We start from the raw sequence: 24162 nt of genomic DNA on the forward strand, positions 1-24162 counted from the left end.
AATTAGTTAAATGGATAATAATGCGTAAATGGGTAATATCCAAACCTTACCCAAAATATTTTGTTTATATCCAAACCCTACCCAATTACCTTCTTTCTATTAAGAACTGGATATTACCCAGAATAATTAGATCGGGTAAGGTTGGATATCCATTACCCAACCATCCCTAAATCTTATTCAAATACCCGCGCAAAATATTTATTCATTTATGGGTTGGGATCAACAAATTGGCAGGCACGATCTTTCATTTTCCCGCCAATAAAACAAAAATAAAAAACATCGCTTTTTTCTTTATCCGAACTCAAAACTTTTCCCGCCATTGTTTTTGTATAAAGAAAAAGAAATAAAGAACCTGAAGTTAGGTGTCTCTAATTTAGTAAAGTTTTGGGAAAATCAATCAGCAGCGATGGACCGAAACGAGACCTCGAGGAAGCGCAAGAAGCATCCCCCAAACCCTATCTTCACACGCAGCAGCAGATCTCAGATCCACGAAGACGATGCCGATGATCTCCGTATCCTGATCAAAGATCTCCGCACTAAACGGGTCTTCTCCCCCGACGCTTCTGCTTTGTGCAATCTCAATTTGGAGCCTGATTTGGGAATTTCTTATGAAACCCAGAGCCAGAAGAATGATGATTTGGCTGAACCTGAGGTCGAGGTGTCACTGTCAGGTATTACTTTTAGAGAGATTACTCCTCCTGGAATCGGCAAGTGCTTAGGAGCAGCCAACATTCACAACAATGTCTCAACCACCAAATCGGTAAGATTAGACTCACTGTAGTGGTTCTTATTAGCATTGTCTTATGTATAAACTGTACAAATCATATAACTATTCTTCTTCTTCTTCTTCTTGATATAAAGATAACAATTTCAGGAATATAAATTTATAAAAACTAACATTAAATTAGATACTAAACAGAGAGTGAAGAACATATGATTCCCATACTAAACAGCTACGTTGGAAGCCATTGATGAGTTCGGAAGCTCTGATACCATGTAAAATTGAGAGCAATTCTAAATAGGAAGAAGATTTTATTGATCACAGAAATATCTAGAAGCTCTTAAATGATTTACAAGCCCTACTCTTCTTTTATATACATGCAGCAGAAAAACTAACTAACTAGCAAAGCTAACTAATCACAGATCCACACGTGTTAGCTTTACATCAATGCAAATTTAAAACTTGTCAGCTGTACATTTAATCAAACGGCTCAATCTAGTTCTTTACCTCTTCATCATCACCTAGTTCACTGGATGCTTCAACAAAATTCTTTGAATGAAGAACTAACAGAGGGAATACAGTTGGAGGTAAGAAAAGAGATACCAAGAAAATATAATCGAGAGCAAGAGATAGAGATAGAGATAAGAGTACCTAGTTAAGAGGTAGAACGGTTGATTTGCTGGGCCCTTCTAAGGAATTATTTTATTGTTATTACATAGGTTTACAACCTTTTTGAGGAAGAATACTTATTATTCATTTCAAAGAATAGCTAGGAATAACTATTCCTTGTAATAAAAACACAACCAAACAATTGAACTTACGAATAACTACTTATTACAGGGTCCTTTTTTCGTTTTTTTTTGGTGGAAAATGTGTGTTGTGTATTTTGGCTAGTTGGGCTACATCTATATGACAATTGAGAATACTACTAGATTAATTATTTGTATTGAATCATTATGATTTATGCTAATGTGAGATGGCGTGGGATTTTTGAATAGGTTCTCAAACCATGTTTTAGGCGGAAACTGTTCAAAACTCCAGGTTCAGTTAGCTATAAAAGATTGCTTCCTTTTCTGATGGATATCACAAAAGATAATCCATGTGAGTTGTAACTCCTTTGTTGTGTCTGCCTTTTCTTTTCTTACATTTTAAGTTGAATACGATGATTTTTCTGTTGGAGCTGACAATTCTACTAATCGATTTCTACAGATGCTCCAGAAAATATTCAGTGCTCAAAACTGGACAAGGGGTTGGGACAAAAGCAGCAGCTTCAACCGAAGTTAGCTTCTATGGGTCAAGAAGTTTTCATGGATATGTCTAACATGAATCAATGTCCAATAGATTGTAAAACTGGTGAATCTGGTAACTCGCCAACATCTGTACTAATTTCTGCCAATGAGTCATCAAATGGTAACATCGTACATTCTACATCAGCTGAACACTATTCTGAATCGTTAATGTCATTTCATTCTAAAAAATTGGTTGATGATAAGGAGCTGTCTGTTAATGGACAAGTTCAGAAATTTGAGTTGGGTAATAAGAATTGCACAAAGCCTGATACATCTTCGGTTTTGGAGGATGACACAAAGGGCCAAAGTGATGATAGAGAAACTGAGAAAATTGAATGTCTATGTGTTTGTGAAGATCAAGATGTTGATGCTGTAAACCCTGAGTTGTCCTTCATTAAGGATTGGTGTCATTCAGGGAGAGATCGTGGAGTTGGTCTGCACAATGATGATCTGAAGCAGTGTGAGACTAGAGGGATGAAGAAAGCTAATAATGTATATCCTTATAAAGCTCAGAATTTGAATCCTAATTTTTCTGAAGCAGAGAATAGTGAATCATTCAATTTAAAAAAGAGAGGCGATAATGGTAGTCAGGTTCTAAATCAAGTTGATAATTCAAATGAAGAATTCGTTGAGTTGACACCACCAGATGCAGAAGAAAATGGAGGTGGTGGAGTAGAATTTATTCAGAAGAATACAGATAGCCTTGGGAAGCCATTAAATGGAACTAACACCAGAGATGTTCTCTGTGCCAGTGATAAGAGAAACTACTCCCATTCTAAAAGCAAAGAGGTAAGAAACTATTAATTTTCTGTATCTTAAAGAGACTGGCAAGTAATATAATTTTGTAAGTAGTTTATATACCTTGCTCATTTCTTCTCATTCAAGATGGGCTTGTTATTCCAAAACAGGTTCTAAATCCATGTTCGAGACTGAAGTTATACAAAAGTCCAGGCTCGTTCAGCTACAGAAGATTGCTTCCATTTCTAATGGATATCAAAAGAGAAAATTCTTGTAAGTCCTGTTGCCTTCAGTATGAAGCCCATAAATATATATATAATGGCTTGAGGGGATACTCCTGTACACTAGTAGTAGAAAACTAACCATTCTTCCAATTTCAAATTCTTCTAGGTGCTTCAGGGAATGGTCATCAATCAAAATTTGAGAAGGGTTTGAAAGTACTGTTTGCACCACATGTCACTTCTGACTTTCAAGAGAAGCCAATTGATAATTCAAACGGTTACAAATTTCATGAAGAGCATCATACTACAAATTGTGGAATTCTGCCAATGACTGCATTGACTTCTGCCCATGAGTCATCTAATGATGATAAATCAGAGCATTCTCCTCAGGATATTTCTAAATTCACAATATCACTTGATTCACAAAAGGAACATCACTTGCAAGATAGATATAGTCAATTGGTGGGGACTTCCCCTAGCAAAGAGTGTTCTGTACATGAAATTGATCCACAAGTTGCTGCACTTTGTCCTCCTGTCAGCCAAGAAGCTTTGTCTAGGGAAGAAGGTACAACTTTGGCCTATCGACGAGTCTCTGTTGACAATGAGGCAGACTGCCCTAGTTCATTTACAAAATCTTCTAATGCGGCAAAGCCAGTTGAGGGAAACAACTTGTCTCAAATTACACCTCAACTTGAAGCCTCAGCTCCTTCAGGAGTTCATGGCACTGCACACAAAAAGGGGATTCTTAAAAGAAATCCACGAGGATGCAGAGGGCTCTGTACTTGTTTGAATTGTGCTTCTTTTCGTCTCCATGCAGAGAGATCATTTGAGTTCTCCAGAAATCAGATGCAAGATGCTGAAGAGGTGGCCTTAAATTTGATTAAGGAACTGTCATACCTTAGGAATATGTTGGAGAAATCTGCTGATGGTTTCAATGATCATTCTGTTGTTAAAGTCAATCAGGTGAGCATTGCAACTGAAGATGCAACTTTCTGATTTTCTCGTGTTGGTTTGATTTCATTGTCAGTAGTTTTATAAATAATAATCTATATATATATATATATATATATCTAAAAGTTAAAGTGTTGTTATGCTCATATTACGCTACCTCATCCGTCATAAATATTTTTTGCTCGTATTACACTACCTCATCCGTCATAAATATTTTTTTGAGAATATTTTAAATATATATATATATATATATATATATAGATTGACTTTACACATTTATCTTGAGCGGTTTTAACTTTATATATAACTTTGCCTTTACACATTTGTTTACATTAATTTAGATGTTATAACTAAGCAATAAAATCAATGAAGAATCTAAAATAAAAAACAATGTCTATACATATCTATCCATACTATTATATAATAATGGAAGTTTTAAAATAAATTTTACAAAATCTTTTTTTGTGTCATGTCATTAGCAGTCTTTTTTAATTTTTTTGTAATTTTTACTTTGTTTAACCTTTCATCTTTTTCAACCATTGTCTTCTTAGTTCAATTTTTCATCTTCTCCAATCATTGGCTTCTTAAATTTTTCATTTGATTTCCTTTATAAATTTATGAATTCTCTCCTTTATATCTTCATAAATTCTACGATTTCACTTTTTTGAACATTTCATCTACTTCCACCTTACCAACCTTTCATCTTCATAAATTCTACGGTTTCACTTTTTTGAACCTTTCATCTACTTTTACTCTTCCTCTTCCAACTTGATTTTCTTATAAATTTCTTTTACTTCATTTTAACCTCTCTCCCCTATTCCTTCCAAGTTGTTCATTGCAAAAACGTTCAATTCTCTCTCTCTCTCTCTCTCTCTCTCTCTCCAATTTTGTCTCTTTTCATGCTTTTTTATTTGGGTGCGTTTGGATATTGCTTATTTTGCTAAAAACTGAAAACACTATAGTAAAATAATTTTTAAATGTGTGAATAGTGCCATGTGATCCATTTTTAATGAAAGTTTTTGTGAAAAAAGAGGTTTGTGGGTCTTGTGAAAGGTGTACAGGACCCACTAACAAACAACAAGCCACGTGATGAGCGCTTCTTAATTAAAAAAAAAAAAAGGAAACACAGAAACGTGAAACGCTGGACGCATCATCGTATCCAAACGTAGGCTTTATTTATTGTTTCAACCACTTTTTCCCCCCTAATGGTTCTTTTTGTAATTGTTGATTTAATTGTCACTTTACATTTGTTTCTCTTTTAGGCAAATTTGTATTGACTTTTATGCATATTTAGGTATTTTGGTATTCCAAATCCTGATCCAAAAAAAAAAAAAAAAATTCATTTTTATTTTTATTTTTTATAGTGATTCAATTAGATGTTAAACTATAAGACTTTACTAAATTTTGCTTATTTTAAAATCATTTTGTGTGAACAAAACTGTAGTTTTTGTAGAGAAAGTACTATTAATAATTGTATTAGAAATACTCTATAGTGCCACTTGTTTAGATAAAAGCAAAGGTTAATAAAATGGAAATAATTGAATGAGTGACATATTTTAGCTTTAGCAATTGTATTTTCATTATTATTTTCGTTATTGTTGTTATTATTATTAATTATTATAATGATGCATATAGAAACTTAATTATGAGATTTTGCTAATAATTGTTTATTCTATAATCTTTTTGAGTGGACAAATTTGCAGTTTCTGCAGATAAAATAATCTTAATAGATTATAATTAAAAAGTTATTTTCCTAATTGATCGAATTAATCATTGTTAAGCAATGATTGATATGCCATTTTGCAAAACAATGATTGATGAGACATTTTGTTTTTTCGCAAAGCATCTTCATATAGGTATGTTTTGATTCGATGTATTTTTATGGATGTATTGAGATAAGTAATGTATTCAAGGAGAGAGATCATGATTATACTTTGTATACTTCAAAAGAGATAGATTGGTTTGGAATTAAAGATGACATTAAAATAGGATGCTAGAAGTTGAAATTTATTAATGGTGGAAAAAAGCTATATTTCTCATTCTTTTCTAAATGTCATAATTGGAAAATTTTAATTCACACTATATTCTATCACTAGCAAATTGGCTCATAATATGATGAAAATAATCTTAATATAAAATAAAATAAAAAATATATAATTTTTTATTTATAGGGAACAAAAAATTCATTACTTAAAGAAAAAAAAAAAGACCCTTGCCCTTTGTTGGTTTCGTAAATAGTTATATAAAAAAAAAAAAAAAAATCTTAGTTAATGGTTTATTACATTTAAAATGAAATTCTCTTATAAGAAAACACTATATGTTAGTCCTAATATAAAATTTTATGAATATTTTAAAAAATAAATTATATATTACATTTTATTTTAAAATAATTAGATATTTCTGCTTATCACGTGGGTTGCGACCAGTAATAATAATAATAATAATAATAATCAGCCATATGTTATGTTTATTGACTTCAAAACTGTCGGAATTCTAAGATTGTGTTTCATTTGATTCAGGTGAAAGAAGCATGCAGGAAAGCATCAGAAGCAGAAGAACTAGCAAAAGACCGCATAGGCCAAATGAACTATGAGCTCGACATCCACTGCAGGATCACAGTGAGTATCACACTATTTCTAGCAATCTAGGCTTCTTTTGTTCATATTTTTCCCCCTTGGGCTTTTTTAACATTATATCACCAGTAAACTGATTTCGACTTCTGTCAGTGCTTGCAGCGGCCAAGAGTTAGATTTGCCAATCATGTTGAAGAAAACGTCATTCCCAAGGCTGACATGCCAAGCAAATAGTATTTTACCACGTGTAAGTTAAGAACATAGAGAATTGCGGTACTGTTCATTTGAGCATATTTGGTTGGTCTTCACGGGAAGAGAAAATGGTTTTATGTTTTCAGAATGGTATTCTATATATATATATATAGATCTAAAAAAAATGGAAAATAAATTCTTTGTTGGACAGCATTTATATTTCCCATTGTTTGGGTTCAGCCTATTCTTTGAATTCAAGATGTGTGCAACTTCAATTTACTTTCAGGAGTGGTGCATAGGACTGTCTTTGTGACATTTATATATGGAATATTATAATTGCTTTAATTTAAAAGATGAGTTTGAATTTCTAGAGTCTTTTCTGTTTTCACAGGTCATTTTCTTTTAATCTTAAATTGGGAATTGAACTAGATTACCGGATTTAGTAGGGAAATAAAGTATGAAATGTGGCAACTGACTGTCAGAGTTGCCAAAGACAACAGAGTAGATGACATGCAGAATTTCTGGAGTTAAAGCCTATATGCTTGGGCAATTCATTAGAATGAAAATCTTGTGGCTTACATTTAGTCACACTTCTGTAGTGAAGATAAGTTATCCTGTCCAGGTTAGTGCTTTTATCGATGGTATTGGTACGGTAAATTACTATTACTACAATAATTGTTGGCATTATCATTACTGAACCTGCATTTAATATAAGTTAATTAGGGAAGAATTTGAGAAAGGTTGAGTTTTACCATTGATTTTAGTACTCCGATATATATTCCCCCACCACCCCCTACCCCCCAATTTTTGAGGAAAGAAATAAAATGGAAGCAAATAAGTCAAAATGCATAACAAAATCTATCATCTGGTTTTAAGACGAGTAAAGATACGCCATAGACTGCAGACTACTCTGTTCTTATTGGAGTTGCAAAACCCCCCATTTCAAACTCAATTCAACCTTCTTTTTCTCTCTAATCTTATATGTCGCGCAATGCTTTCCTCTAGTTTAGCTTTCCCTTGAAGGGTTATAACATTTCTATGTTGTCATATTATATGGTAGATGGTAACCCACAAAACAAGTCTACATATTAAAGACTTCAAACATGTCCTTTTCAATTGATTTCATCCACTAACTATTTTTAATGCTATGAACCATAAAAATAAAAGATTACTTAGTTGATTTGAGGTGACTAACCTTTGAACTTGAGAGGGAAAATATACTTTTTGGGTTAATTTTTTGCTTGACCTTTCATTAATTTTTCAAATAGCAAAAAGCTGAAATCCTAACCCCTCCTAAAAAATAGGAACCAATTCCTATTTAAATTTAAATTTATTTGAATTCAACTTATGAACTTTATTATGATTTAACTTGAATTGATCCTTATCTTATGTTGTCTAATTTCCAAACATAACAGTTCCCAAGTGGATGTTCTATCTCACCTTTGAGTGAGATGCTTTGTAACACATTGTGGGTGGAATTCAAGTCTAGAGAGTTTGGTTTCAAGGGTGCCAATGGTAGTGTTTTCACAATGGACAGATCAAGGGACAAATGCGAAGTTGATTGAAGATGTGTTGAAGACAGAAATGAAGGTGACAATAAATAATGATGGGATTTTAGAAGGTGATGAGATTAAGAGGTGCTTGGAATTGGTTGTGGGAGATGGAGAGAGGGAAAGAAATGAGGACTGCCATGAAATGGAAGGAGTTGACTAAGGATGCTGCCAACGACAGTGTTTCTTTGATTTGCTTTGTTTACCCCCCTAAACTTGAAATTGTTGCATTTGCATTGTGATGAATTAAGATTTGTAATTTTGAGGTTAATTTCTTATTCTATTAGTTAATAATTTTTATATTCATGGGAATTGAATTAAGGACTTCACTTTATAATATTTGTTTTAATTTTCATTAAATTTATGTACAATTGCTTTTTTATGGGTTAGATCAATGACAGTAGAAGATTTCCAAAGAACAGCGATAAAATTTGTTATTTTTAACATAATCCAATTGGTTATAGTTTAGTTTAGTTCAGTTCAGACCTTAAGAGTGTAAATTTAACAATTAAATTTTTTTAAATTATATTGTGACATGTCCAAATCTAAAGAGTGATAGGTACTCACTCAATTGTACTCAATTGTAAGATTGTACTCAATTGTAAGCAACAGCAGTTGGCAGAGGCAACAGTTAGTTAGGAAGTTGAGTTAGTTACGCGTATTGGGGTTAGTTGCTGAAATAGTGAAGTCAGTTGGAGTTAGTTACTATTGATATGAATTGTATAAAAGGGTTAAGCTGTGATTGTAGAGATATGCATAATCTGATTGTGATTTCATTATTGTCTTCCTCTCTCAATATATCTCTCTCCATCTTCTTCTTAAGGAGTTCTAGATCCCCTCGAAGAGATCTACCACAATTCCTTAGCACCACCAAACTCTCTAGGTTCTTAACATTGAGGTTAAATTGGAAATGACTAATTGTATTGAGGAAACTAACCCTTTCTTTAAGATGGCAAATCAATAGCCTTAGCAGCAGTTTGGAAGGTAAATACTAAATATGGCCATGTTTGTTCCACAGTCATCTAGCTTTCTTCTCTTATTTGTGTGAACCCCACATACCATGAGATGATTCTCAATAAATATGATGTCCTAACTCACTCAAATGAGATTCATGATTTAATGGAAGAGTACAATTTCATGCAAACAGAAATCCACTGCCCCACTTTGTGGTCTATTTTATACTCTATTAATCACAATTGACATATATTATTATTTTTTTCTTATCAAATAACCAAAGAATAAAATTGAAAAAAAAAAAAAAAAACACATGGAAAATAATGATTGATTGAGCCTGAAGGGGAAATCAATAAATGGGATAGAGTCATAAAAGGTTTTGTTCTTTTTATGCCGATCTAAAATAAAATAGATCTATAACTATTACATTAGAAAGAAATTGCTTGTACTTTACTATATAATGTTATGTTTATTTTGATATTATATTTTTTCCAATCATAAAATATATTCACCTCTAATTATTTTCTGGAAAGTAATTTATTTTTTAGAGTTAATTTGCATTTCATAAAATGCTTCGGAAAAAAACTCTAGTGCTTGGTTCCTATGAAAAATAATGACGAAAAAGCATCAGTACCAACAAGTTCACAGTATCATAATTGTAAAGTTGTAATTTACAACTATGTGTTTTGTTGGCTTTTATTCCGTGCCAAATTTAATTGTAATTTTATTCAATCTTTTGTATCCTGTATTTATTGTGGGATTTAATTGTAAGGGTTGTGTGAGAAAGAAAGAATGTGAAGACTCAAGCAAATTGAAGACTGAAGAGTTTTTGCGGGTAGCTGGCGACTAAGCATCCCGCGAAATGATGCATGTGCCCTGCACATAACTGGAATGCGAAGAGTTAGGACAGGATGGAGACAATTGTGTTTCGCGAGTAGCTCGCGGGTAAGGCCTTCCCGCGAGACGCTCGCAAAACATTCTATTTTGCCAGATTGTCCTATCTGATGCACACTTTCTGTACCCACACTATATATACCCACAAACGTTGAGGAGTGCTTCGAAGAGAAAACCCTAGCCACAAACCTTGAGAGTTAGAGATTGTTATACCCACAATCTTCTACACAATTGCTTGTGGATTCTCCTCAACTCCTACCTCTCTATTTTCATATCCTTGAGAGGTTGATAGCCCAAACACTTACCACATCCTTTCAGAGTGTTCAGTGAGGTTTTGGTGCTGCTGGGAAGTATTGGAAGAAGCCAAGGATGGTAGATGCAACATGGAGCTTGTTGCGGGATTCGGAGAGCTAAACAAGACACGGTTCCGAGAAGTCTTGTTGGAGTAGGAGCTTGGAGGGCTTAGGTACATCGGGTAGATTAGGCTTGAAGGGTCTCTAGCTAACCCATGTATCCCAACCGATTGTCTAGTGGATTGATTACTGCTTGGAGGGCGACGGAGAGGTTTCACGCCGAGAACTTTGGTTTCCTCTTCAATAACACATCGCTGTGTTGTCTTTGTGTTTGCATCTTTCTTCCCTACTCTTTTACCTTTCATTTTACTGCTACGTTATTATGAATATGGGTTAGAGTAGCTTGTTTGTTCATACGCTCGCATTTACTCTTTTCCGCACTTAGTAAAAGTTAGAGTAAAATCTATTAAGCCGTAATTTTTATTTGGGAGTCTAAATAACTCTTGTGTTTTCACACATTTTAGAGCATTCAATTGGTATCAGAACGGGTGCACTTGTTGTAGTTTAATTACTTTAGTACGATCCTTGACCCCATTTGAGATGGACCGGTCTTAATCTCTAAATGCTCCACCATATTTTGATGGTAGCAACTATGCCTTTTGGAAAGTCCAGATGAGGGCATTTTTTTGTTCAATGGATGAAACCGTTTAGGATGCGGTGGATGTTGGATGGACTAGGCCAGAGGCTGCTAAATCCACTTGGGATAAGGCGGCCCTTGCGGCAACTAACACTAACAATAAAAGGTTTGAATGCAATTTTTGTGGTGTGTCTCTAGATGAGTACCACAGAATATCTCACATCTCCATTGCCAAGGAGGTGTGGCAAATATTGGAGACCACGTATGAAGGAACAAAGAAAGTGAAAGACACTAAGTTGTAGATGCTGACCACTCGGTTTGAGGAGCTGAAAATGAGTGAGAACGAGTCATTTGACTCATTCTATAGCAAGCTGAATGAGGTGGTTATTAGCAAGTTCAACTTGGGTGAGAAAACGAAGGACTCAAAAATAGTGAGGAAAATCCTTCGATCATTGCCGGAGAGCTTCCGTGCAAAAGTTACAGCAATTGAAGAGAGTAAGGACCTTGATGATATCAAAGTTCAAGAACTAATTGGCTCACTTCAGACTTATGAGCTGTCATTGCCATCACAAAGGAAGAGCAAATCCCTTGCTCTTAAAACGATCAATGAGGGGTAGAAGCTCACGACTTATTGAATGCGGACGTTGTCGATAAAGATATGGCATATCTAGTGAAGAATTTCTGAAAGTTCTTGAAGTTCAAGAAAAATGGAAAGTTTGCTGAGAAGGGAAAATTTCCAAGAAATTTTCTCAATTCTTTCAAGGAATCACTTGCTTTAAATGCAACAGACACGGACATTTCAAGAAAGAGTGTCCCAATTATTTGAGAATAAAGGGCAAGGTGTATGCCATAACTCTTAGTGATTCGGACTCTTCCAATTCAGATTCGGAAGAAAGCTGTGATGAAGAAGGGAATTACTCCACTTTTATGACTATTGCTCCCGGTGAGTCTTCGGATGAATTGAGTTTGCTCGTAGAAGAGCTTGGGGAGCATAGTGAGGTGGAATCAATGGGAGTAGTTGAAGAATCCGATGTTGAGGAAGATGAAAGTACAGTGGGACTTCAAGAGAACTACAATTCCCTCCTTGAGAAGTCATGAGAATATGCAAGGGTGGCCAAGGCAGTTGTTAAAAAGATGAAGAAGGCAGAGGAGGACTATAGAAGTCTCCTAGTGCGATATAAGGAGGCCAAATATGAAATAAAGACGCTAATTGGAGAGCTAACTGAAGCTTACTCGAAGATAAAATTTCTTGAGCTTGAGGTGGTTCAAGCCAATGCTAAAGTAGAGCGAGTTTCCTCCAAGAAGCTTGATGAAGTCCTTTCTCATTAAAAACCTTTCTCTGACAGAACTGGATTGGGATATACTAGAGATAGTAGTTCGACTGTCAATATCTCCAAGGAAGTAAAGTTTGTGAAAGCCAAAGAACCGTTGGTAGCTACCACAAAGGCTGAGAAAGTGAAGCCAGAGAAGAAGAGGAATGTGACTGACCAATGGGTGTTGAATAAGCCTCGTAACCAATCAGTGTTCAGGTTTGAAGACAAAGGGAAATCACTTCTAAAATCACAAAGAGGTTCGAGAACAAAACCTTTCTGCCATCATTGTGGACTTCAAGGACAAACCAAACCAGATTGTTATAAGCTCAGAGCATTGAAGAATGCAAATGATCAAAGGTTAAGAGGACCAAGAAATGACAAAAGGAATTGGGCTGTTGAGCAATCAAGAGGTCAAGATGGTGATTCCGGAGTGATGGATGTGATGAAAATGATTGATGCTTTCACCAGCTGTTTGGCAAGCTTCAACAGAAGGTTTGAAAGCCACAACACTCGTACCCAATCCTTTAGGGATATCACCCCAAACGCACGTGCCGTGTGGGTGAAGAGGGGTACTCTTGCATAAGTATTACAACACGTTCATGCTTTAATACTTCCTATGCTTTGTGACTTTGATTGGTTGTGTGTTGTTTGTTATCGTTCCAGCATGGGTTGAAAGTTGTGCTTGTTTTTTCTTCTTTTAATGTTTTTACATTTTGTTGATCTTACTTTACTTGTTTTGTTTTTGAGTGTGTTCAAAAATTCAAAAATCCATAAAAAATTGAAAAATCTTCAAAAAGTTTGATCGCTTGTGTTGTGTATATCACATGCGAGTTTGGCCTAGTACCTTTGTACTAATGGTGTAGTACATTTACAAGCTTAGCTTGTTATGTATGCACATATATCTTTGTGGGAGAAATCTTGAAAACTATGTGTGATTGTTGTAAATAGATCTTCAAGCTTGTCAAGAATGATTGGTCAACAGTCTTGATGGTCTTGATACTTGCATAGACTTGTGTCTATATATCTTCCTACCTTTACTTTTATGTTTTTGTAACAAAGCTCACCAAATGTAAATCTCAAAATAAAAAAAGAGATTATGAGCTGCAAAAGCCTGTCGCACATATTAGTATTTGACTAGGAAAAAGGGAAAGCGACTTTTGTATTGAAATGTATGGTGCTCAAAAAGCCAAAGGCTAACTCTCAATGTTGAAATATCAAAAATTTCATGCACCGATCTCAAAAAGAGATGTATTATCCAAAAAAGATCAAATGTTATGATTTATGCAAAAGCCAAATGAAAAGCTTCTAAATTTTGTAATCATTCTCTTGTGGGAGGTCATATATGTTCATTTTTATAATTGAGATAGACCATTTGACTTAGTACCAGTTATGTATGACTTGATTGAATTGATCATTGAAGCTTCACTTTGGTCTAAGGAATATTTCACATTTGATACTCACCCACAACACACAAGACTTTGATTCAATTAATGCTTATCTCATTTGTGTGATTGTACATGTTCAAATGTGATGTGTATGCTCAATTACTTGTTGATCAAACCCAAAAAGATTTTTGAGTGTTTTATATGTTTTTGAAAGTATTTTTATACTTTCATGCTTTTAGTTTTTGTTTAAAATGCATTTTTGTGTTTTTCTTCAAAAACTGGTTTAGAGGCAGTTTCATGAGAAGCTCGCGACTTAGAGCTTCCCGCAAAAAGTGTTTAAGGGAAATTAAAAAGTCACAATCTTATACAGAGAGTATCACAACTGTTTCACGAGTATTTCGCGACTAAAACCTTCTCGCGAAATGTTTTTTAGGCAAAAATTGGAAAAGTTTTCAATTTCATACAGAGACTATTGCGACTGTCTCGCGACTGTTTTATGACTAAAAGCTTCTCGCGAAAGCTTCTGTGCTTTTGCTTTTCCCGATTGTATAACTCGCAAAAAAAAGCGTGTTTTCAGTTTTATATAGCAGTTATGATAGTTTTTCAAACTCACTTCATTACCCTTGCACTGCCTCTCTCAAACTCCTTTCAACCCAAAATCATTTTTCACTCAAACCCCTTTGTAAGGTTGAATTTAGTCAACCATGTGTTGGCTTTATTCCATGACAAATTTGCTTGTAATATAGCACTTAGAAACCTTGTATTTAGGTGGGAATCATGTAAGGGTAGTGTGTGAGAGAGTGTGAAGAAATGCTCAAGATAGTGCAGTGAAGCAGAGACTTGCGGTTAGGACTCGCGGGTGGCTCGCGGCTTGCAAGCCGCCAAAAGTTGCTCACGTGCAGAGCATGCAGGGGAGCTGAACAGTCACGCCACCTGGAGCACCACACGACAAAAATCCAGACTGGCCATTAAGTTAGCTCGCGACTTAAACTCGCGACTCAGTCAAGTCGCGAGGTCAAGTCGCCAGCCAGCCCTGTTTTTGGAAAAACTGACTCTTCGTATTCCATTCTCACACCAGTATAAATACCCCTCATTCCCACAAGATATGTGTGGCTATTCAGAAAGAAAAACCCTAAGAGAGGTTTCTTCAAAACACCCACCCAATTAGAGAGAGCTACTCATTCTTAGAGAGAAATCTTTGTAGTCTCTTCTCATTCCCTCTCTCATTGTCATACCTATTGAGAGGAGATTTCTATCCAAACACTACCCACACCCATTCAGAGTGTTGAGTGTCTTTGGAGCTTTGGGAAGCATTGGAAGATGCCAAGGATGACAGATGCTACGGTCTAGTAGCGGAATCCGGTAAGCTAGAAAAGAAAAAGGTTCGGCGCAACCTCGTTGGAGCAAGAAGCTTGGAGGGCTTAGGTACATCGGGTAGATTAGGCTTGGAGGGTCTATTGCTGTTCATGTATCCCAACTACATTTTCTAGTGGATTATTGACCGCTTAGAGGGCGGCGGAGAGGTTTTACGCCGAGGGCTTCGGTTTCCTCTTCGATAACACATCGTGTGTTGTCCTTGTGTTTGAATCTCTCTTCCCTTTATCTTTGCCTTTTATTTTCTGCTGTGGATGTGATTTATAATTGGCTTAGATAGTTTTTACCAATTCCATATTATAGCTTATGTTCATTTTCCGCACACTAGTTGTTTGACATAAAGCTTGAATTGGTTAAGTTGTAATTTGGGGGTCTAAACGTTCAAAGGTGTTTATACACGTTATTGAACTTTCACCCTTCACTCTCAAGCGAGTTTTCTGCATTTTCATCTTCAAGGTATGTTTTCTAAAACATTTTTCTTCTCTTTTATCTTAGATTATGCAGATATTAAGTTAGGTTTCCAAAATTGGCGATTTTTTTTTTTCGAAAATGGGTTGGGGTTCATGTTTTTGAGAAAATTTTTTCAAAATATTTGATTGGGCTGAGTCCCATTTGATCTTTGTGTATTTGTGTTGGCCCTTTATGGCATATTAAGCTTGTAGTGAGGTAGATTTCATCATGTTCATGCATTGTTCATTTGTGTTGTGCACTGTTGCATGCTATGTGTTTGACAGAATGTTCATGTGACATTCTTGTGTTGTTTTGGACTCAAATGAGTTCCATTACTTGGGTTTACTCTTGATTGAACATGTTTAACATGTTTTGGTCAATGAGTGTGTGTTTTACACACTTTCCCATTTTGTGCCACTCAATGCCTTGGCATGCACCTTCTAGGCACCCTCTAGGCACACCCATGCATCACCTACTGCACACACATGCACAGTCACTTATTTCATGCATTATGATATTGTTTACATTGTTAAGCACTTATAGCATGTTTTTTTGAGTTTTTTAAGCTCTTTTTCTTTAGCTTGAACTAACTTGTATCTAATCAAGTTTTTGTGTTCTGTTTTATGTTTGTGCACCTATTTCTTTTCTTGTTTTTCTATGTTAATGTGTAGATGTCTCCTACTAAACATTCAGCTCCTAAGATACCAACCTCAAAGCGTGCACGCACGAATTCTGATAATTTTAAGTCCGTTGGGGCAGATTTGAAATACAATGACTTCTGCAAAAGAGCCATGATTATCACGGAAAGGGTGGTCAAGTTAGATACCCTTGAGGACACTTGCAGTGTTCAAGGAAAGGACGTGGACAAAGCTCCTGAATCCAATTGGAGTTGTATACTCGGAGATCATACATGTTTTTTTCTCAAATGCTAGTGTGGAAGGGGATCATGTAGATAGTTGGGTGAGACATAAAGAGTTTGTGATTACAAAGGAAAGCATTCAAGAATTTTTGGAGATTCGTCCTCCCTCACACCCAATCATAGTCCAATATGAGGATTGCTTGGACTCTATTGAGGAGATGGTGTTGACTCTTGGTGGTACACTTAAGAAGACCTCCATGAACACAATTCCATTCAGTCTGGAGATGAGGACTCTTGCTCATGTGATGATCCACAACTTATATCCTGTCACCAATCTGACAACATTGTCCGCTCCAAGGACAATCTTTTTGTACGATCTCTTTACTCATAAGGAGATTGATATATGTGGACACATCTTCCACCTTTTGAAGAAGAGCATTGAGAAGCAGAACTCCAAAACAGTGATGCCATTCCCTTCACTCATAATGGGCCTTATCGCAAAGTTAAGGCTCAAACTTCCAAGTGGTCTCACTGTGGTTCAAAGAGACTATCCCATTGGTGCACATACAGTGACTTGGAGCATAGCCTACATCAAAGGCTCCAGAACAGTTATGTCTTCAATACCAAGGGATCGTGTTAAGGAAGAGGGTGGTGACACAGTGGAGGAGATTGATAGATTCACCACTGCTCCAAAGACTTCAGCTCAGCCGTCATCTTTAGCACCAGCATGAGGACCAGACAGACTTGATCACCTCCTGGTTAGAGTGGACCAGATGTTTACCATGCTTGACTCCCATTTGTAGCACACCGCGGACCAATTTGCTTATATCCAGGGTCAGATCATGGCTTTATCCTCACAGATCGATGATTTATCCATGGACTAGGGATCAAATTTAGAGTTCGATCAGTTCTAACCTCTTTGGCCATTCCATGACAAAAAGGGGGAGATGGTGTCATTAATAAGGGGAGTGTAGTGATAGGGGGAGGAGAAGCTAGAAATTGCTATCTGTTTACAGTCTTTATTGCTTTTATTTAAAGCTTTAGTACATTGGTCTTAATTTCATTTTTATATTCAGTATTTGTGTTTATCTCAATACTTTGTAGCATTTCTTTGTACTTTTAAGATATTGCTTATATGTCTTAAGTACCTCACACATGTACCCTAGTAGGATCTTGTATCCTAAATGCATATACTTTGTGTATTTTGCATTGGTTGTGTGTTGGACATGCAATTGATCATTATGATTGGTCTTCATTGCATTGCATGTCCGGATGAGCATTTACTTGCTAAATTCTCATTGTAGTCATTCTTTAATGACTGACCTTGTTTGATCAAGTTGTGCTTACATGTTTTATAGTGTTTATAAACTTGATTGCACTACTTGCTCATATACGTACCATGTATTCAACTTGTCATAAGCTTAATGAAAGTTTTGTTTGTGTGCGAGTGTTTCAAGTTACAGGTATATACACGCAAGTGCTTCACAGCTTCTAGATTAGGTGTGAGTGAGTTTTGCCACTATTCCCAAACTCATGTTTAAGTCTAAAGTCTGTTTTAGGGGTTTTGTCACGGAATAGCCAAAGAGGGAGATTGTAAAGTTGTAATTTACAACTATGTGTTTTGTTGGCTTTTATTCTGTGCCAAATTTGATTGTAATTTTATTCAATATTTTGTACCTTGTATTTATTGTGAGATTCAATTGTAAGGGTTGTGTGAGAGAGAGAGAATGTGAAGACTTAAGAAAATTGAAGACTGAAGAGTTTTCGTGGGTAGCTCGCGACTAAGCATCCTGTGAAATGATGCATGTGCCCTACACATGATTGGAATGCGAAGAGTCAGGATAGGATGGAGATAACTGTGTTTCGCAGGTAGCTCGCGGGTAAGGCCTTCCTACGAGACACTTGCGAAACATTCTGTTTTGCCAGATTGTCCTATCTGATGCACACTTTCTGTACTTACACTATATATACCCACATTACCCACAAATGTTGAGGTGTGCTTCTGAGAGAAAACCCTAGCCACAAACCTTGAGAGTTAGAGATTGTTAAATCTTCTACACAATTGCTTGTGGATTTTCCTTAACTCCTACCTTTCCACTTTCATATCCTTGAGAGGTTGATAACCCAAACACTTACCACACCCTTTTAGAGTGTTGAGTGAGGTTTTGGTGCTGCTGGGAAGCATTGGAAGAAGCCAAGGATGGCAGATGCAACATGGAGCTTGTTACGGGATCCGAAGAGCTAGATAAGACACGGTTCCGAGAAGCCTTGTTGGAGTAGGAGCTTGGAGGGCTTAGGTACATCGGGTAGATTAGGCTTGGAGGGTCTCTTGCTAACCCATGTATCCCAACAGATTGTCTAGTGGATCGATTACCGCTTGGAGGGCGGCGGAGAGGTTTCACGTCGAGGACTTCGGTTTCCTCTTCGATAACACATCGCTGTGTTGTCTTTGTGTTTGCATCTTTCTTCCCTACTTTTTTACTTTTCATTTTACTGCTGTGTTATTATGAATATGGGTTAGAGTAGCTTGTTTGTTCATATGCTTGCATTTACTCTTTTCTACACTTAGTAAAAGTTAGAGTAAAATCTATCGAGCCGTAATTTTTATTTGGGGGTCTAAGTAGCTCTTGTGTTTTCACACATTTTTGACCATTCAATAATCATCAGAATCAAAATCAAAATCAAAATCATAAAATTAGCTCCACATAGCTTAGCCACACAAAACCAAAAACAAAATCTCAAAATCAACCCCTATACCCATCTCTGAGAGAGAGAGAGGTGGGTCACGACATTTTTGGAGTTACTACAACTAGTCCCACTATAGCTCATGGTGGTGGTGCAGCCATGGTTTCATCTGCCATGGTACATCTTGATCTTTCTTTATACCCATCTCCTTTTAACTCTTCTCATGTCTAGTACACAATTCTTCCAACCCGAAGATCTTGAAAACAAACCTCACATTATTTTTTCTATCATTCTCTCTCTAACCGACTTTTTAGTATGTTTGCAGTATCTAAAATGTTGTAGTAGAGAAAATTTGACAACCAATTTTTTAGATTCTTCTATTACTAACTTAACCTTTAGAAGGTCTTTGTTCGGTATCCCACTGATACTCTATGTAGGTTCTTTGTTTCTTATTGTGCTTCATGTACTTCAATTGGCGCGTGTGTATACAATCAGCTCACTACCAATTTTATGTATCATCAATTATATTATTATTTTTTCAATGAATAACCAAGACTGTATAATATAATTAGCCACATCATAAAAAGAGGTTGTAGAAGTTTGTGGAATTCTTTGGTCACCGCCAGCTGGTTTCTTGTCCCCTCTCTCTAATGAAAACAAAAACACAAGAAATCCCCAGTAACCAAGCCCCCACCTCTTGCATTGAAAGTTATCAATTAAAGCAAACCTAATTAATTTCTCTCTATTATTTATATCTCTCTCTCACGAGCTAAAGCACGACTCTCTCTACTCTAGCTCCAACACCACCAAAAATCCAGAATATGTTGCAGCAACAAGAACAACAACGCCACTTCCTCCTCATGACATTTCCCACACAAGGCCATAACAACCTTGCCCTCCAATTCGCAGAGAGCCTCATTCGCATGGGAGCTCATGTCACTTGTGTCACCTGTGTTAGCACCCACCGTCGCATGATCAAAAGCCCTCCTCCTAAAGGCCTGTCTTTTGCCATCTTCTCTGATGGCTATGACGACGAAGTGAAACCCGGGGATGATGACCAGCACCATTTTATACAGCTCAAGTGCAATGGCTCCAAAACTCTCACTGACCTTATTGTATCTAACGCCAACCAGGGACGTCCCTTTACCTGTTTAGTCTACACAATGCTCATACCTTGGGCTGCTGACGTGGCACGTGAGCATCACCTTCCTTCCGTGCTTCTTTGGATTCAGCCAGCCATGGTTTTTGACATATATTACTACTACTTCAATGGTTTTGCCGATGTTATCAGGAACAACCCCTCATGTTTGACACAATTACTGGGTCTACCATTGCTCACTAGCCGTGAACTTCCCTCCTTGCTTGCTTCAAACCCGTACCCTTCTGCTGTTCCAACATTTGAAGCCCATTTTGAAGCACTTGAAAAAGAGAACTATCCAAGAACAAGAGTTCTAGTGAATACCTTTGATGCACTAGAACCCAAGGCGTTAAAGGCAATTGAAAAGCTTAACTTGGTTGCAGTTAGACCACTAGTTCCATATGCTTTTTAGGATGGTTCTACTACTTCGAATGGCTTAACTCTAAGCCAGAATCATCGGTAATTTATATTTCATTTGGGAGCTTATCGGTGTTAAAGAAGCAACAAATGGAGGAAGTTGCACGTGGATTGTTGGATTGTGGGCGACCCTTCTTGTGGGTCGTAAGTGAATGCTCGAAAATGTGTGAAAACACGAGCTATTTAGACCCCCAAATTAAAGTTACGGCTCGATTAATTTTACTCTAACTTAATACTAAGTGTGGAATAGAGTAAATGCGAGCGGATAAACAAACAAGCTACTCTAACCCATAAACATTATAACACAGCAGTAAAATGAAAGGTAAAAGAGTAGGGAAGAAGAATGCAAACACAAGATAACACGCTGATGTGTTATCGAAGAGGAAACTGAAGAACTCGGCGAAAAACCTCTCCGCCGCCCTCCAAGCGGTAATCGATCCACTAGACAATAAGTTGGGATACATGGGTTAGCAAGAAACCCTCCAAGCCTAATCTACTCGATGTACCTGAGCCCTCCAAGCTCCTACTCCAACAAGGCTTCTCGGAACCGTGTCTTGTTTAGCTTTCTGGATCCCGCAACAAGCTTCATGTTGCATCTGCCATCCTTGGCTTCTTCCAATGCTTCCCAGCAACTCCAAAACCTTACTTGACACTCTGAAAGGGTGTGGTAAGTGTTTGGACTATCAACATCTCAATGATATGGAAATGGAGAAGTAGGAGTTGAGGAAAATCCACAAGCAAATGCGTAGAGGATTATGAGTATAACAATCTCTAACTCTCAAGGTTTGTGGCTAGGGTTTTCTATCTGAAGCACTCCTCAACTTTTGTGGGTAATGTGGGTACAGAAAGTGTGTATCAGATAACACAATCTAGCAAAACAGAATGTTTCGCGAGTGTCTCGTAAGAAGGCTTTACCCGCGAGCTACTCGCGAAACACAGCTGTCTCCATCTGTGCTGACTCTTCACATTCTAGTCATGTGCAGGGCACATGCATCATTTCGCGGGATGCTTACTCGCGAGATACCTGTGAAAACTCTTATGTCTTCAATTGCTTGAGTCTTCACACACTCTCTCTCTCTCTCTATCACACAACCCTTACAATTAAATCCCACAATAAATACAGGGTATAAAAGATTGAATAAAATTACAATCAAATTTGGCACAGAATAAAAGCCAACAAAACACATGGTTGTAAATTACAATTTTACAATCTCCCCCTTTGGCTATTCCATGACAAAATCCCGAAAAACAGACTCTAGACTTAAACGTGAGTTTGGAAACAGTGGCAAATCTCACTCATACCTAATCTAGAAGCTGTGAAGCACTTGCACGTATATACCTGTAACCTGAAACACTTGCGCACAAACAAAACTTTCATTAAGCTTATGACAAGTTGAATACATGGTAGGTATATGAGCCAGTAAAATGCGATCAAGTTTGTAAACACAATACAAACATGTAAGAATATCTTGATCATACAAGAATAGTCATTAAAGAATGACTACAATGAACATTTAACAAGTAAATGCTCATCTGGACATGCAATGCAATGAAGATCACTCATAAGGATCAATTGCATGTCCAACACACAACCATGCAAAATGCACGAAGTATATGCATTTAGGATACAAGATCCTACTAGGGTACAAGTGTGAGGTACTCAAGACATATTAGAAATATCTTAGAAGCACAAAAAAATGCTACAAAGCAAAAAGGTAAACACAATTACTGAATATAATTTGAAATTAAAAACAGAGTACTAAAGCTTTAAACAAAAGCAGTGAAAACAACAATAACAGTAAACCAAACATCAGTTACTAGCTTCTCCTCCCCCTATCACTACACTCCCCCTATCAACGACACCATCTCCCCCTTTTTGTCATGGAATAGCTAGTCTTCATGTTCCTCTAGCTTCCTCTGAATTTGGTCCATTTAAGTCTAGAGAGATGTGAACTTGGTGTCGAAACAAATGTGTTGGGAGTGCATGATGGTAGCTAGTCTGGATATTTTGGCAGTGATGTCTTGGAGAGTAGTTATGATGTTGTCTAGCTATTCGTCATAAACATGGGATGTAGAGCTTGAGCTTCGCTGATTAGCATGACTTTCTTGCTTGGTATTCTTCTTGGTGTGACTCATGCTTGCATGGAGAGTGCGGATATTAATTGGACTTGGCCTTGGATACGGGCGCTCATCTTTCGAGGGATGCACACCTTTGAGCTTCAAAATCCTTGAGATAAGGCGATAGAAAGGAATACAATTCCTTGAAGCAGTCTGGTCAACGATTTTTGCCACAATGTGGAAATTATGAAAACACACATCAATCTCCACGTCAGTGATCAGATCATGCAAGAATAATGCTCGACCAAGATTCATGTAACCGGTGCTGGATAGAGGATAGAGGTTGCTAAACATGATCATCATGAGCAGCCTTAATTCGGGAGAAAGAGATGCCACACTTATTGACTTCCCATTGGAGGAGAATTCCAAATTAGCTCCTAAAGCTTCTCGAAGAACCTCCTCATCCGGATTCAGTTCATAATATATCGGCGGGATAGGTAATATTGGCTTGTTGATGTGTAGAATTTCAGCCAGGTAGACAGGTGTAACTGAGAACCGCTTTCCTCTCACCCTTTATTTCCTCTCCTTTAATAATGGCATTGGCATAAAATTCTTTCACCAAGTTTTCATATGAATCCTCAAGATTTGAGAGAAGAAAGTTCCAATCCTTGGTGGCAAACCATGTTGGAATATTGGTATCTAGGAGAGATGGTTGATGAACGACCCTTTCAACCAGCAATGGAGCATCTCAAAAGTAGTTCATATAGGTCTGAAATGTAGCATACGATCTAAACAAGTCAGGATCATACACTCCTATTGAAAAACGTGCCCTCTTTGACCTTGGTGAAGGGTTATCAACATCAATCACCGACTCTTTCCCTTTGTTGCTGCCTCCTTTTACAGTTGAGCTTTTAAACGGAGACCTCTACATAGTTACACAGAGAACAAAGAACAAAAACAGGTGCACAAACACAAAACTTGATTAAATTCAAGTTAGTTCAAACCATCAATAAAGTAGATTAAAACAGAGTTTAGTCAACTCAAAACAGAGAAAACAAACTTAAATAGCACGCTATAAGTGTTAAAACATGTAAACATAAACACAATGCATGAAAATAAGAGACTGTGCATGTGTGTGCATGTGCTGATGCAAGTGAGTGCAGCAGGAGGTGCATGGGGTGTGCCTTGAGGATGCCTAGTGTGTGCATGGCATGGCATTGAGGCACAATTTGGGAAAAGTGTGTAGAACACACTCTCATTGATCAAAACATGTTAAACATGGTCAATCAAGAATAAACCCAAGCAAAGGAACTCACTTGAGTCCAATTCAACACAAGAATGTCACTAGGACATTCTGTCAAACACCTAACATGTAACAGTGCACAACACCTATGAAGAATGCATGAACATGATAAAATTTGCCTCAATACATGTTTAAAATGCCTCTTGGGGCCAACACAGATACAAACA

General features: G+C 36.9%; 1 protein-coding gene and 1 pseudogene across 9 annotated transcripts; both read left to right on the forward strand.

The window, feature by feature from the left end:
• The first annotated feature begins 287 nt into the window (after positions 1–287).
• Positions 288–8564, forward strand: LOC126733413 (uncharacterized). 9 transcript variants are annotated; one of them, XR_007659697.1, is made up of 9 exons: positions 288–760; positions 1720–1822; positions 1931–2799; positions 2919–3021; positions 3139–3932; positions 6440–6538; positions 6656–6740; positions 7077–7307; positions 8101–8564. XR_007659697.1 is itself a non-coding variant. In XM_050436723.1 (8 exons), the coding sequence occupies exons 1-7, from the start codon at positions 407–409 to the stop codon at positions 6725–6727; spliced, it is 2394 nt and encodes a 797-aa protein (XP_050292680.1). In that variant the 5' UTR covers positions 288–406; the 3' UTR covers positions 6728–6740; positions 8101–8564. The 9 variants fall into 9 exon arrangements, 4 of the variants coding, with proteins under 4 accessions (XP_050292680.1, XP_050292679.1, XP_050292678.1 ...); XR_007659698.1 differs by having other exon boundaries at positions 7129–7307; XR_007659694.1 differs by having other exon boundaries at positions 291–760; positions 6647–6740.
• An 11336-nt stretch (positions 8565–19900) lies between these two features.
• On the forward strand, positions 19901–22366 carry LOC126690061 (phloretin 4'-O-glucosyltransferase-like; annotated as a pseudogene).
• Positions 22367–24162: the final 1796 nt, after the last annotated feature.

The sequence above is a fragment of the Quercus robur genome, chromosome 6, assembly GCF_932294415.1.
Source record: "Quercus robur chromosome 6, dhQueRobu3.1, whole genome shotgun sequence".
Lineage (NCBI taxonomy): Eukaryota > Viridiplantae > Streptophyta > Magnoliopsida > Fagales > Fagaceae > Quercus > Quercus robur.